We start from the raw sequence: 15,286 nt of genomic DNA on the forward strand, positions 1-15,286 counted from the left end.
ACCTAGTAACTGGCACACAACCAGCAGTCAATAAATACTGTTCAGTTAATCCCCCTGATTTGAAGTGTCTTCTGTATTATATTCTAGGGTCCATATAAACTTGCTTTATTTCTGGACTTCCCATGTAATTCCACTGATTCATCTATGTATCTTGTGCCAGTACAAAATGGTTTTAGTTACTATAATTTTGTTTTAACATATGCCAAATTTTCCCTCTTTTTAAGAATTCTCCTGGTTATTTTCATGTTTATCTGGAGGATAAACATTAAAATCAATCACCATTTCAAAAAATGTCTTTTGAAAAGTCTCATTAGGACTATAATGATTAATAAAGGATGAATTACCATCTAAAAAAAATTAAGGTTTCCAATAGCCAAAAACGAGATACGCCTCTCCAACAGTTATTCAAATCTTCTTTACAATTTTAAGTGAGACATTACAGTTTTCAATATTCCTGGGGTATATATAGTGGTTGTTTTTTGGGTTTTAATTTTTTTTTGATGTCATAATAGTTTATAACATTGTGAGATTCCAGTTGTACATTATTATTTGTCAGTCAATAGTGGTGGTTTTTGTAAAGGCATCTTTTCTCCCTCCTATGTTGCTAACTAGTTATTAATGGTTCATATTTTAAAAAAACTATTGCTTTTAGTATATATGTATTAGTACATAATGTATATTAGTATATTGTGTGAGTATATACATATGCATACGTATATGTGTGTATGTGTGTGTGTGTATATATACACACAATATATTTCCTTAATACTTATCATTTCACCAAACTTTTTATTTAAGGTATCTCAGGTGATTCCCTTGTATGTTGCATGCATGTATGCAATGTTATCATATACGAATTATGATAATACTGCCTTCATCTTTCCACTATTTATATCTCTTACTGGTTCACTCTTCTAACACTACTAGTTAACTGGTTGGTACTTCTAAAATACTCTTAAATAATGATACTAGAAGACAATTTTTTCCCATTCCTGTCTTTATTTCTTCTAGTATTCCACCACTAAATATTATTCAGGCTGTTAGATTGTGATACATATACTTTTTTTTTCTTTTGGTGAGGAGGACCAGCCCTGAGCTAACATCCAAGGCCAATCCTTCTCTTTTTTGCTGAGAAAGACTGGCCCTGGGCTAAGATCCGTGCCCATCTTCCTCTACTTATATGGGACGCCGACACAGCATGGCTTAACAAGCGGTGCATCGGAGCATCGGTGCGCGCGCAAGCCCCGAACTGGCGAACCCCGGGCCGCCGCAGCGGAGCACGCGCACTTAACCGCTTGCACCACTGGTCCGGCCCCGTGATACGTGTTTTTATGAAGTTAAAGAAACATCCTTCTACACTTATTTAGCTAGGAGTTTATATTTCTAGCAATGCCTATTTAACACCTATCAAGATAAACATTATTTTACTTCTATTAAAATGATAAATTATAATAATATATTTTCTAAAACTGAAACATAATTGTATTTTTGGGATGAACATTACTTGACTCTGCAAGTTAAATTTTTAACGCAAAGCTAGATATTGTTGGCTAATCTCTCCTTTAGAATTTTTGGATTAATATTCTGTGGAAAGTTTTCATGCTATCTCTGTCAATAACTGGTGTTTGTGTCATAGTGACTTCGTAAAAAGTTCCAGGAAGTTTTATTTCCTACACAGTACTGAGAATTGGTTAAAGTTTAGATACTAAGGTAAAACTGTCTAGATTTAAATCTTGATTTTGCCACTTGCTAGTTGTATGATCCTGGACAAATTCTTTACCTTTCAGTTTTCTTCACTATAAAAAGAAGACACAGGGTTTTATGAAGCTTAACCTAATTATGAAGTTCATTCAGGTGAAATTCTTAGAACAATGCTTACATCAGGTATAAACTCAATAAATGTTAACTTATCATTGATAGAAACCCTAGTATCCAATATAGTCAAGACCAACAGTTGGTTAACTGAAAAAATGGTTTAGAGGGTATCATTAAAAAAAAAGATACACAGATACATAATTTAAACATTTTATTTTTACTGAAAATTTATAAATGTACATTTATTCTCCAATCTTCTGACACAGGGCCAAGGCCTTTTTTTTTGAACAGAGAATGACTTCTTGCACAAACCACATCCATAACATATCATCAAGGATTTAAAGCAATTTGAGGGCTAAATTGTAAATTTTTATGACTTTTCTTTCTTATGGTTACTTGCCCACCCCTAATTTGAAAGCAACTTTGTTAAGTCTTTGCAAAGCACGCATATGTCTATATTTAATTAAACAACATATGAAATAATAAAAAATTAGCATAAAAAATTGTAAACAACTACCTCTTGGTCATCCTACTCTTCAACTGAGGGGATAAATACATAGTCTTACTACAGAGCAGCAGTCTACTGGCTACAAACACTCAGCTTGCCACGTTATCAAGCTAGTATTATTTACCGAAGCAGTGGAGAGCATTAATTAATCGAGTAAGGTTCATATTACATTGGTATCCGTGCCTCATACCAATATCTTTCCTAAAAGTTCTCATCCATATTTTGAAACACTCATGCAAATCTTACAAGTTGCAAATTAACATTATTACATGAAAACCAAAGCTCTTTTTTTAAAAAAAAAACAAATTTATTTTAAAACATTAGATGAAGAGAAAGGTGACTAACATGTATGAATAACTCCTCATGACCTAGGTCCTATGATAGGCTCCAAATAATGAAGACCCATGCTAGTGGGTATGTGCATATATTTCGTTGTGTAAACATACATATCTAGATACATATAAACACGTATGCATAGCTGTGAGCCAATGTGACCCCAGTAAAATAATTTTAAAAAGTGTATGCATATATGTAAATAAAATAGAGTATTTCTTTTCAAAATCCCAAGATATTAATTCTTCTATTCTTCCACACTTAAAAAAAAAGTATCTACCATTCATTCTCTCTTCCTCTGTATTTACTCTTCTTTCTCAGTCTTACCTTTTGAGTCTCAAGCCCTTTGATTTAATCACAAAAGATCTAGGGACTTGAAGATCCTTAATTCTACTAGATTAAGTACCAAAGTGCCTGCATTCTAGTTTCTCCTCCATTCAGCAATCACTAGCCTTCAAGAGAAACATGCTGTTCTCCTGAAAACACAAGCTCAAAATATTTTAAACTTCCTGTGGAGTATGACATAGACCAACTACCCCTTGCCCAGCAAATACTACAATCATAAGCTTACCTTATTAATTCTAGTTGTGCAAGTTCCTGATTTGCTTGAAATATAGGTTTTTTAGTGAAGAGTTCACCAAGGATACATCTAACGGAAAAAATACCCATCATTACTAAATGATATGATTTTACTTCACTAACAAAAGTTTCAAGTAAATTAAACCAGTCAATAAGCCTATCTTACCCACAGCTCCATACATCAATAGCTGGTGTATATCGTTCTTCTCCCAACAGCAGTTCAGGCGGACGGTACCATAAAGTGATGACCTTGTTAGTATATGGCCGACTAAAAAACATAGAAAATACTCTTTAGAGTTAGTACCTGTTAGAATAAGAGAGATTTTCTTGGAAAATATTATTTTGGCTAATCAAAGTGATCCTACAATCCTAACTAAAAAACCACTTTCATCTGCCTAACTAAACACAGACATGCTATGACATCTAATATATGATCATAAAATACATCTGAGAGCGTGATTAACTGAAAAATTCCCTTAACATATAAAAATAAAAAGGAGTTGGCTGGTTTTAACCGTAATTTAATCAAAGAAAGGTCTTTATCAACTATACTGTTCAGTACTGTTTTCCTTTCCATAATAACTTTTGAAGGGATTAACTGATTTAAAGGGAGTTGATTTTGACCAAATCTGGCAAATTATTAATGTGTAGCAAGATGTAGTTCAAATTGCAACCACCCTAACAAAAGTTTTCAACTGGGCATATCTTTGGCAACATTTAATTGATTTCAACCCACTTTAATATGTGAATATAAAGTATAGAAATGTAGACTGTAGTAGTTGAGGTCTAAGCTGCAAAAACCACTAGCAATAGGTATACTTTATCAGATGATTCCTTTGTCACCTTCTAACAAAGAGGACATATACATACTGCTACCTCTTTATTTGCCATAGAAGAGATTATCTAGTAAATTGTATTAAGGACAAGTTTGACCATCACAGTACAAATTCTCTGGCAAAGTGTTTTCAGTCCTCAGAGAATGATCATGTTCCAGCTGATTCACATGAATAAAAAGGATTCTAAGAAGTTAGAGGTGGCTCTTTGATTCGTGGTTAGGGTGTACTTCAGGGTGATAAGTAGGTCTACAGTTTTAAACCTCTCTTTCTTTCCAGATATCCTCTAAAACACAAGGACTCAAAGGCTATATTACAGGAAATTTCCCAGGAAGGCTGTATTCCAAACCCATTTACCTGAGGTTGGTGTGGACCTGGACCAGTTTTGGGAAGAAGGAAAAGGAGCATATAATTTATAAAGCAATTCCCTCTTGCCAACTGGAGGTCTGCAGTTCCTGGTAGTGTAAGACCTCAACAGTCTGATCTGCTCTGCTGCCAAACTTCTCCAAATAATTTAAACACTTGTACTATAAGCCATGGATCTGGGCATCACAGTATTACCACAGATAGGATTATAGTTAACAGTGTGCCAAACCAGGAAAAAAGGCTAATTGACCCTTGGTATAGATTGTGAAAATAAGGAGCATAGTCTAAGATGTATATTTTCAATAGCAAATTAGGATTAAATTCTTCTGACATAATTACCTTTTCTTTCTTTTTTTTTTTTTTTGTGAGGAAGACCAGCCCTGAGCTAACATCTGCCAATCCTCCTCTTTTTGCTGAGGAAGACTGGCCCTGGGCTAACATCTGTGCCTATCTTCCTCCACTTTACATGGGACACCGCCACAGCATGGCCTGACAAGCAGTGCGTCGGTGTGCGCCAGGGATCCGAACAGTGGAGCGCTCGCACTTAACCACTACGCCACTGGGCCGGCCCCCATAATTACTTTTCTTAATGATTTTTATTTCTTTACTGACATCACTTATCTTCACATTAGTGAGATCTTTTAAACTCATATATTCTAACTAAGCTGGACTTAATTATTCTTTAAAAATATGTTCACCTCTTTATGTCTTAACTCCTTTTAAACTTGAAGTTCCTTCTCTTTCTCTCATTCAAATCCTATACCTCCTTCAAGACAGTGAAAGACTCATTTCCATAAAATCTGATCTCTACTTACAATAGATTTTCACAGTCTTAAATTTATATCATACTTACCACTGTATTGAACTCTCTATTTTATGTTTTCTATCTTCCCAGAAAGTCACAAGACCCCAGAGACCATTCTTTATTATGAACCCCACATACAAAGCCCAGAACAATGCTGGGCATAGGGCAGACACCTTAACATATATGGCCCCACAACTTTAGGTGACATACGTGAATTAGCTGGGTGGGAGAAAAAAGTCTGTGAAAATTAGGATGACCAGTTTCCGAAAACATTCCAAGGTTCTATAAGCATATGAGACCTATGGTCTTGTTACTAAAGTACAACTAGATATCTATAGTCTCAAAAAAATGTTTAAATTAATATAAATCTAGCTGTAAATAATTTTTAATCTTTTTATGTTTAGAAATATTTTTAAATATATTTAAAAAAATAAAAGCATTATTTGTTTTTTATTATGTGGAGAAATTACACAAATTAAAGTTACTAAATTTTATTGAAAAAGGAATATTTAAATAAAAGATTATTATTTTATACACTATATATCAAGTTCTAGGCAACATCTGGAAGACAGTCACCTTCAGCAGTTAAAATTAGACTAGTTTAATTTTTTATTAACTTATCAAATTCAGAAGTGAAAATATTTAGCAAATTTTCAAAAATGATTAAACAAAACTAGATGAAACATACTTCTAAATGTATAGCAAAAATATATAACGTATGCTAATTAATAGCTTTTCCAAATATTTCCAAATGCTTAGTTTCTGTCAGAAGAAAAATAAAGAACTAGGTAAAGACTGAGAAAAAACATTCAACTGTAAAATTTGACCCAGAAAGTTCAATTTTAAAACACTAATACAATCTCAAAATTGTGGAAATTCTTTCATTTGTGAAGTGAATAAATATTCAGTTTGATATATACTTTTTATAAAACAAAGTACCATCTCGACATTTTTCTTTACAGTCACTGAAATATCAACAGAGTAGAGATCAAAGACTTTCTATCTGCTCAGTGATAAGATTCCAACACTCTGCCCCTAGATAATCCCAGGAATTCACAAGACTGGGGCAATCAGGGGAGGTAAGATATGGTTATGGTCTTCCCTACCTTAGGGCCTGATAAGCAGCACAGTATCCCCAACAAACCAAGCACTGCCATGAGTGTGTCCCCAAATTGGCAGGCAGCTCAGCCACCTACCTGGTCTAGATAGATAAAAGGCAAAGTAGAGCTCAGAGCAAGATCCTAGGCCCTTGAAGTATTTGAGGGTTCTGGATAATCCCAGTTAAAATATACAAACCAGAGTTGCTAACTTTGTTAAAAACTCTTCTAAGAAATGAAAAAAGAATCATATACGTAAAAGGAAATACTTAAACTAGCTCTAAAATGCTTCATTTTTCCAACAACACATATAATAAAGTCTGCCCTTATTTCTTTTAGACTATAACTTATATTTTTGAGAAAAACATGGAGAGCCTTCAGCTAACTAAACTCATCACAAGCACAAACGCCATGTCTCCTTCAGAATCTACTGCACAAACACCTACCAAACCTACAAAAGAAATTTGGGACCTATTTTTAACACCGACCTAGCTTCTGAGGTCAAAAATCCAGGAGTTATTCTCGATTCCCCTTCCTTCAAATTTCACATCTAATCTGTCAACAAATTCTGTCAACTCTACATCCAAAACAGAACCTACACGTAACCATTTCCCACAATTTCAAGGAAATCTGAGCCCCTATTGTCTTTCCACTGGTACTACTGCAACAGTCTCTCAACTAGTTTCCTTGCCTCCATCCCAGTCTCCCTCCTCCACTTTTTAAAGTTTTTTTAAGCATAAAACCAGATCATATCACCTACTTGCTTAAACTGTTCAGCGATTTCCCACTGCAACTAAAAAAAATAAGGTAAATAAAATAAATTGTACCTCAGCTGATAAGAACGTAATCCCGAGTATCTCACCCTCTGCTTTTACACTGGGCAACCTTTTGGTCCTTAAACTTTCCAAGTCTGTTCCCAGGCTTTGCAGTTGTTAAGTTCCTTCTACTTGGAATGTTCTTTGCGTAGGTCTTCATTAAGTTATCCTTTTCTCATCACTCAGGTCTTAGCTCAATTTTACTTCCTCAAAGAGGTCTATTCTAACTGCCGTAGCTAAAATTACCCCAGCAGCCACCCCCATGCCCATAGCGACTCTACAGTCACTATTTTATTTGCTTCGTAGCATTTAGTATTTTAAATTCTTTCCTCTACCCCACAGGTTCATTGTCTACCTTCTCTCATCACCACGTAAATGAGACCAGGGACTTGGTCTGTCTTTTGCTGCCTCTTAGAGAATATCCACACAAAGCCTATAACATTCTTTATCACTTGGTTCTTGCTCCAATCACAACAAACCATCAGTTCCCTAAGAAAGCTGAGCAAGTGCTCATTTTCTAGGGCAAGAAGATAAGCCAAGGAGAGAACAGAGATGGTTAGAAAACCTTCAAGAAGACAGTGGTGCTGTAATTATGTTTTCAATAAATACTTTAAATAAGCTTTTCATAAACTAGTTTTTAATAAGCTTTTACAAATTAAAATTGACAAAAGACAATGAAAATGATTGTTTTATTAAAGTCAAGGAAAAACTTGTGATGATTTATTCAAAAATTTTGCAAAATAGGGGCCATGTCCCACTTTCCATCTTAGTGTTTAATGAGAAAGAAGCAAACATTGAGAAAGTACACTGACAGAAGGACTTTAATCATAAAAGCAAATTCCAAGGTAGGTGGAGTTAGCAGAGAATAAGCTCAATTTTGAATCAGCCAATTCAATAATCGTTTATAGTATTATCAAGAAAATATTCCATGTTATGATTAGGATGCTGTGTTTGCAAACGTAAAAACAAAAGTAAAAGGCACTGAAACTATGTTTTGAAACTAGGACATTTAAATCCCAAGAAAACTAAAGTACTGTTGTAATATGAAAATAGGTCATTCAAAGTTAGACAAATAAATAAAAATCCAGAATCCCCAAAAATGAACATTTCGAACTTGGTCTATTAGGTTTGGTTACCCACTGTCAATATCCTAAAGAGTCCTGTTTAGATCACAAAGAGAAAATGCAGACTGATGTGACACCACACGTATGATGCTTTATTTTTTCTTTCACAGATGAAAAAAAATTATATTCTTGAGCGATGTCTATCCAATCTTTTCAAAAAAACAAATTCACTCTTATTGAAAAATAAACAGGGCTGAAAAACATATAGTCAGGTTCTTAGGTGTTATAGAATACATTAATACACTTTAAAAAGGAAAATCCTAAAACTAGAAAATGAACCACCTCAATTCACTCCCATAATTCAAGTTAAAACTCCAAGCAATAAATTCCATAACCCAGCAAAACACACACACACACACAAAATCCTTCTGCCATTAAATTAGAAAAATGAGATAGTAATTCCAATAAGGTGTTACTCTTGGATGGCTAGAAAATAAACTTTGTAAAGATCTAGAAATAGTGGTCTTAATGTTAAATATTCTGAATTTCAATTTCTACTGGATATCTTCATCTGTAAATCTCATTAACAGTTTTTGAAAAGAAAGCAGATACTATTTCTTCGTCTGCTAGGGAAGAAACACCTAAAAAAAAAAAAACACTTCCTTGTTTTTTTAAACCGTCTATCTTAATGTGGTTAAAAACACATTAAAATGTCAAGTCATCAGACTTGTAAATAAAACTTTCATGTGAAATCAGATAACTTTAAATATTTGATGTTATCCAAATATTTTTCATTTACAGACATTAGATATTTAAGGAGCTTTAAGGGAGATTCAGAAATGGAAATATCACACAACTTGCTAACCTGCTGGAAGACTAAATGAGCATACATCATTTGGCAAAAAAAAAAAATAAATATTTGAAGGGCAAGAGAGCAGAGACAGTGAAATTCAGCAGACTATTTGCTACAAAAGAACACTAAAAAAACTGCCATCAGCCTAATGGTACCTCCAAATCAGACTTTCAAGGCCCCTAGAGCTCTCCACCTGGAAGATACCTTCAGATAAATCAAGGTTGGATCCCAGAGTCTTACCAGGGAAGCACTCCAGTATAACGAAAATAAACAGCCTTTCTGTCAAAAGATCCAAGTTTAATTCTTAGCTCTACTACTTACTAACTGTGTGATCTTGGAAATACACTTAAATTTTCCAAACTTCAGTTTATCTTTAAAATGTGCATAAGAATAATGACACTTTCACTACCCGTATCAGAGGACTGCTTTCCCTTAAAATAATTCTTGTGAAAGGGGACTATATATAATAAAGTACCATGCACAAATGCTTGTTAAGTTTGTTCCTTTCTTTATAAACAACAAATATGTATCGAAACTCTGAGCTAGGCACTGTACCAACTAAGGAGTAACAGATGGTTGGACCAAATCAAACAGCCAACCAACAAACCATGGTTGTAGCTGTTTAGAGCCTGAAAGTCTGGTGGTAAATACAGCTATAAATTATAATAGTACACCTTAAGTACTACATAAAATAATGAATAATGTACTCTGGACACATAAAAGAAGATGTGCTCAACGTTACCTGTGAGTTTTGGGGCAGATTTCAAATGAGGTAATGCCCAAACTGCATACTGGAGAAAAAAACCAACTCTGTCAGACTGAGCTAGTGGGAAGTACAATTCCATAAGAAAGGAAAGAACCTGTGTAGATTCAAGAGCTCGCTTGTTTAGGGAACTGCAAATAGTTCAACATTGTTATCATCTGGGGGCAGGGGATGATAGATGATATGAAAGGCAGGAAAAAAAACATTAGTAAGAAAGACCAGAGGCAGGAAAACCAATAAAATTCTATGGTCTATATGAGACATATCTGTATGTCAGAGTGACTGGATACCTTTAACTAAAACAGGGTATAAAAGAAAAGGAACAAGACTCTTTTCTGGGGAATGTGAAGACAGGTTTTGTAACAATATGTTTAATTTAAGGTACCTAGATCATCTAGGTGGAGATGTCCACTAAACACACAAGTTTAGAGATGAGAAGAAAGATCAACACTTGAAATTTAGATTTGTAAGTCTTCATCATTAAGGGAATGGATAACATTCCCCCTATCTAAGGAGGGGGAACACCGTACCCTAAAGAATTAAATTGCCTTTCCCATTTTACATGCTCAAAAAGTGTAAGCTACTCCATTGGGGCCAAAGGAAGTACAATTTAATCTTCATCTTGTTAAGTTAGTGATCTAAATGAGATTTCTATTCCTGAAGCTTGTTTAGTCACATTACTTATTGTTATTCATATGTTACTAGTGACCTTCTTATTACCACAGTTCCAATACTGTCCAGGGTCTCCCAGAAGATCCTCTGTATTGCCTAGAATCCAAAGCTCCCTGCACTAATCTTATTTTAGGAGGGTCCTACAGATCAAGATGATCTTCTTCTGGATCAGAATTAATCAAGCATTTACTGTGAATGTGTTTTTTGTTTTAAGGCATATAAAAGGAAAAGTTTAAAATACGATCCCTGGGGCTGGCCCCGTGGCATAGCAATTAAGTGACGCGGTCCGCTGCTGGCGGCCTGGGTTCAGATCCCGGGCACGCACCGACACACCGCTTGTCAGGCCATGCTGTGGCGGCATCCCACATTAAGTGGAGGAAGATGGGCACAGATGTTAGCCCAGGGCCAGTCTTCCTCGGCAAAAAGAGGAGGATTGGCATGGATGTTAGCTCAGGGCTGATCTTCTTCACAAAAAATAAATAAATAAATAAATAAAATAAAATAAAATAAAATACGATCCCTATCTTTAAAATGACTACAATTCTACCCTGACTGAAAAGATAAGAACACAAGTAATAAGACCAGCGTTAAGGAGGCATTTTAACCCTGAATATAATTTCATCTAGTCCTTGAACAAGTAGCAAGAGGTAATTCTCTCTTTCGCTCTCATTAACAGCTATATAGCTTTGGGAAAATTTAGTTTTGTTTTTAATGGCAATTTTATGAAAAGCCACTAGATGGAGATATTACTTTCAAAAATGTTGTTTAAGAAATATTTTGATCACAGCAACTTTTTTAGAACCATGAAAGACATGTTTTTCAATATGCAATAAGTAAAGATTTTAGAGATTTTAAATCCTTCATCTTAAAGGTAAGAATAATGAGATTAGGGAGATTAAGTGACTTGCCCAAGATTCCACAACTGGTTAAATGGCAACGTCAGGATTAGAGCCAAAGTTTTCTGATTTAGGCCTATGGGTTTTATGTTCCTTGTATTAAAAAAGTAAACGTGTTGGGGCCAGCCTGGTAGTGTAGTGGTTAAGTTCTCCCACTCCACTTCAGCGACCCAGGGTTCGCAGGTTCGGATCCCGGGCACGGACATACATACTGCCTATCGAGCCATGCTGTGACAGGTATCCCACATATAAAGTAGAGGAAGATGGGGATGGATGTTAGCCCAGGGCTAATCTTCCTAACCAAAAAAAAAAAAAAAAAAAGTACATGTGCTAAGTTATAGTTTCTTCTCTAGAAAATGCAATTAATTTCAACTTATATGGAAAACACATTTTTTCATAAGGGGTAGTCACATAAAGAAAAAAAGATCCTCTATCATGTGGAAAAGCATTGGAGCAATGACTTGGTAAAATAAAAACTCAGAAGAAGATATATCTTCGTGGCTAAAGTCTCAGGAAAAGTTAGACTTAAAATAGCTACTGAAAAAATGAAGAGGTGATGTAGAAATGTGGCAAAAACTTTTGCTCTAAAGTTCTATATTTCTCAATGCCAAATGGGACACAGTATAAATACTAATGTTCAAAATAAGAAAATGATTCTTCAAGTTTAAAGGAATCATATTCCCCCTAATTTTAACCCAGTGGTTTTCCTTTTTTCTATGATAGCACACATGACAGAGGAGATCCATATTGGTCATACACCCTCAATGTTCAATTCCTATGCACAAGCTGTAACTCTATCTAGTTTTCCTCAAATTCAAAAAAGATATCCAAAATCAAATGAGTGAGAGAGATGTGGTATTACAGTGATAAGCTGAAATCTGCGCTATTTTGAAACAAAAAATCTTGCAGTAATTTCTTGAACACTTCAGTTATGCTATCTATAATAGCTAATTACTTATAAAATACTTCAAAATGACTTAACATTTGGATAGGTATATTATGGTAAAGCCTTACCTTTCTTTCTGCTTATAACAACAAAGAAATATGAATGAAAAATCATTTGCTATATGTTTATTTCAAGAAATATCCAAAATTTGGGACAATACAGTAAGTCTGCTAAAGGCAGAATTTAAAATATTAGGAATGTGTTATTAGATGTGTGTTATTAAAATTTGCTGGAACAATATATGTATCTTAAAATCACTCCACTAAATTAAGCCTACATCTCTGACTTTAAAAAATTGGAATTACTAGAATCTGAAAAAGAGAAGTTTTAAAGGAGTACATAGGGGCCGGCCTGGTGGCGAAGCGGTTAAGTGCACGTGCTCCGCTTCGGCGGCCCGAGGGTTCGCAGGTTTGGATCCCGGGCACGCACTGACACACCGCCTGTCAAGGCATACTGTGGCAGCATCCCATATAAAGTGGAGGAATATGGGCACAGATGTTAGCCCAGGGCCAATCTTCCTTGGCAAAAAGAAGAGGATTGGCATCGGATGTTAGCTCACGGCTGATCTTCCTCACACAAAAAAATAAATAAATAAAGAGGTACATAAACTCCTGAAGGATAGGATATTTGCTTATGAAACAAAATGATACACCAAGTTTTTATCTTACAAATTTAATTAAGCAGAAAAATTCGGTATATATTAACTGAAGATGCAAAGTTATGGGATTTTAAATTTTCTAATTCTCTAAACTCAAAATTTCTCTATCAGTTCAGCAGGGCAATCGGGACCATGGCTCAGTAAACGTATCACATCCCTGGCACTCCACTGAAACCCAGCATTCCATTTTAAAAGGAGAAATCAATGGAAAAATGGAGTTTGATCTATAAAATTTGGCTCTACACAAAGCCTATAACATTCTTTATCACTTGGTTCTTGCTCCAATCACAACAAACCATCAGTTCCCTAAGAAAGCTGAGCAAGTGCTCATTTTCTAGGGCAAGAAGATAAGCCAAGGAGAGAACAGAGATGGTTAGAAAACCTTCAAGAAGACAGTGGTGCTGTAATTATGTTTTCAATAAATACTTTAAATAAGCTTTTCATAAACTAGTTTTTAATAAGCTTTTACAAATTAAAATTGACAAAAGACAATGAAAATGATTGTTTTATTAAAGTCAAGGAAAAACTTGTGATGATTTATTCAAAAATTTTGCAAAATAGGGGCCATGTCCCACTTTCCATCTTAGTGTTTAATGAGAAAGAAGCAAACATTGAGAAAGTACACTGACAGAAGGACTTTAATTGACTTGAACCTGGGCCATGTGTTTGTAAATCCAGCCCACAAGGAGCAGGTTGTCTAGTAGATGAGGTAAAATTGCACATAAAAAGATGCCACAAGGAGTCAAGGGGATTTTGCTTAAGCAGTGTTCCCATTGCTGGAAATACCTCCATTCAGGCCACTTAAGACTAGGAATACTATACTGGACAATTCTTTTCTTCTTTGCAAATATATATAAAATAAGGCTATACAAAATAATTAAATGGGAAATACCATATATTTATTAAATATCTGACTTCTATGTGGAAATTATGTCTTCTAGGCAAATCTCAATGTAGAGAGCGATTACAGCATGGTGGTTAAGAGCATGATCTTAGAAGTCTTCTGTCACCTATTAGCTTGGGCAAGTTATTTAACCTCTATGGGCATCATTTTCAAATCTGTAAAATGGGTATAATAATAGTACTTATGCATAGAGTTGTTATACAACTATGAGATAGTAATACTTGTAAAACACTCAGCACAGTGCTTGGCACATAATAAATACTCAATAAAAATTAGTTCTTGCTGTTGTTCTATTATCATCACTACATCTAAATAAATTACAGGAAACTCATTGTCTTGTTTTCCTTAGTGTTTCTCCCTAGTTGTCAGAAACCATAGTGGACGCTTTTCTTTTCTAATTTCAGAACCAATATTTGGGATATGGTCATCGTAATGACCTTTTGTTTTCCTGTGGCTCATTTCCATTTCTGGTTAACATCACTTTTCCTTTCTTCCCTTTTGCCACTAGCCTATTATCCTCTCTCTCTTCCCGAGGTAAAAACACCCAACATTGACAACAACAACAACCTCTCTCTGCTGCCTTTTCTTGCCCAGAGCCTTATAACACAAACTTGGTCATGCTCTCCTAGTGGTGGCCTTTGAATTCTCCCTCTCCTATCTCCTCAGATTCTCTGTATTTCACACGGTGGGGAGAAGTGCCCATGAGAAAACAAAAAAGGAGAGGGATTTATATTCAACTATGACAGACACAAACTTGTATTAAGAAAATATGATCTAACTACAGTGAAATCTCAATTAACCAGCTAAACAGAATCCTTAATTAAGCAGAATTTCCGCCTAAAGAACTGTCACTGAAATCTAATCATTCAAAAAATGTATTTCAAGCGAAGTTTTGGATTAAGTAGACATTTGGACCAATTTATTTTTCCTTCAATTTCTACCAAGAGGCACTATTATATATGGTGAAAAGAATAAAAAATTGAAAGTTGGAAATCTTGAACTATAAAGTCTTGACTCTGCCAACAAATATTTTTTGATCTCTAAAGTCATTCAACCCTTTCTACTTTTCAGTTTCCTCAAATGTAAAATGAAAATTATAGCTTTTAAGCTCTAGAAGAGTTTTAAACTTAAAAAAACCATACAACCATTTGTTAAAATATTAATTAAAATAAATATTAATTAAAATATAAAAATATTAATTAGAATTGTTTGTAGTAAGTAAAACAAAATCAGAAAAGCTCTGGCTAAAGTAGGTACAGGGGACTGGAGCCGTCTCCATAATAACCCATCCATACCAGTTTGTTTTTTTTTGCTCAGGAAGATTTACCCTGAGCTAACATCTGCACCAATCTTCCTCTATTTTGTATGTGGGTTGCTGC

The 15,286-nt window shown here is 34.8% G+C and overlaps 1 protein-coding gene across 2 annotated transcripts in view; it reads right to left on the bottom strand.

Moving 5' to 3' along the window:
- Window positions 1-15,286, bottom strand: part of CDK13 (cyclin dependent kinase 13) — a 115,183-nt gene that overhangs the window by 19,545 nt on the left and 80,352 nt on the right. For both annotated transcript variants that reach the window (XM_058570643.1, XM_058570633.1), the window contains exons 8-9: window positions 3,402-3,503; window positions 3,228-3,305 (exon numbers count right to left, since the gene is read on the bottom strand). In XM_058570643.1, coding sequence (XP_058426626.1) covers window positions 3,228-3,305; window positions 3,402-3,503 — 180 coding nt within the window. The remainder of the gene's footprint in view (window positions 1-3,227; window positions 3,306-3,401; window positions 3,504-15,286) is intronic.

This window comes from Diceros bicornis, chromosome 3 (assembly GCF_020826845.1).
Source record: "Diceros bicornis minor isolate mBicDic1 chromosome 3, mDicBic1.mat.cur, whole genome shotgun sequence".
NCBI classification, from domain to species: Eukaryota; Metazoa; Chordata; class Mammalia; order Perissodactyla; family Rhinocerotidae; genus Diceros; species Diceros bicornis.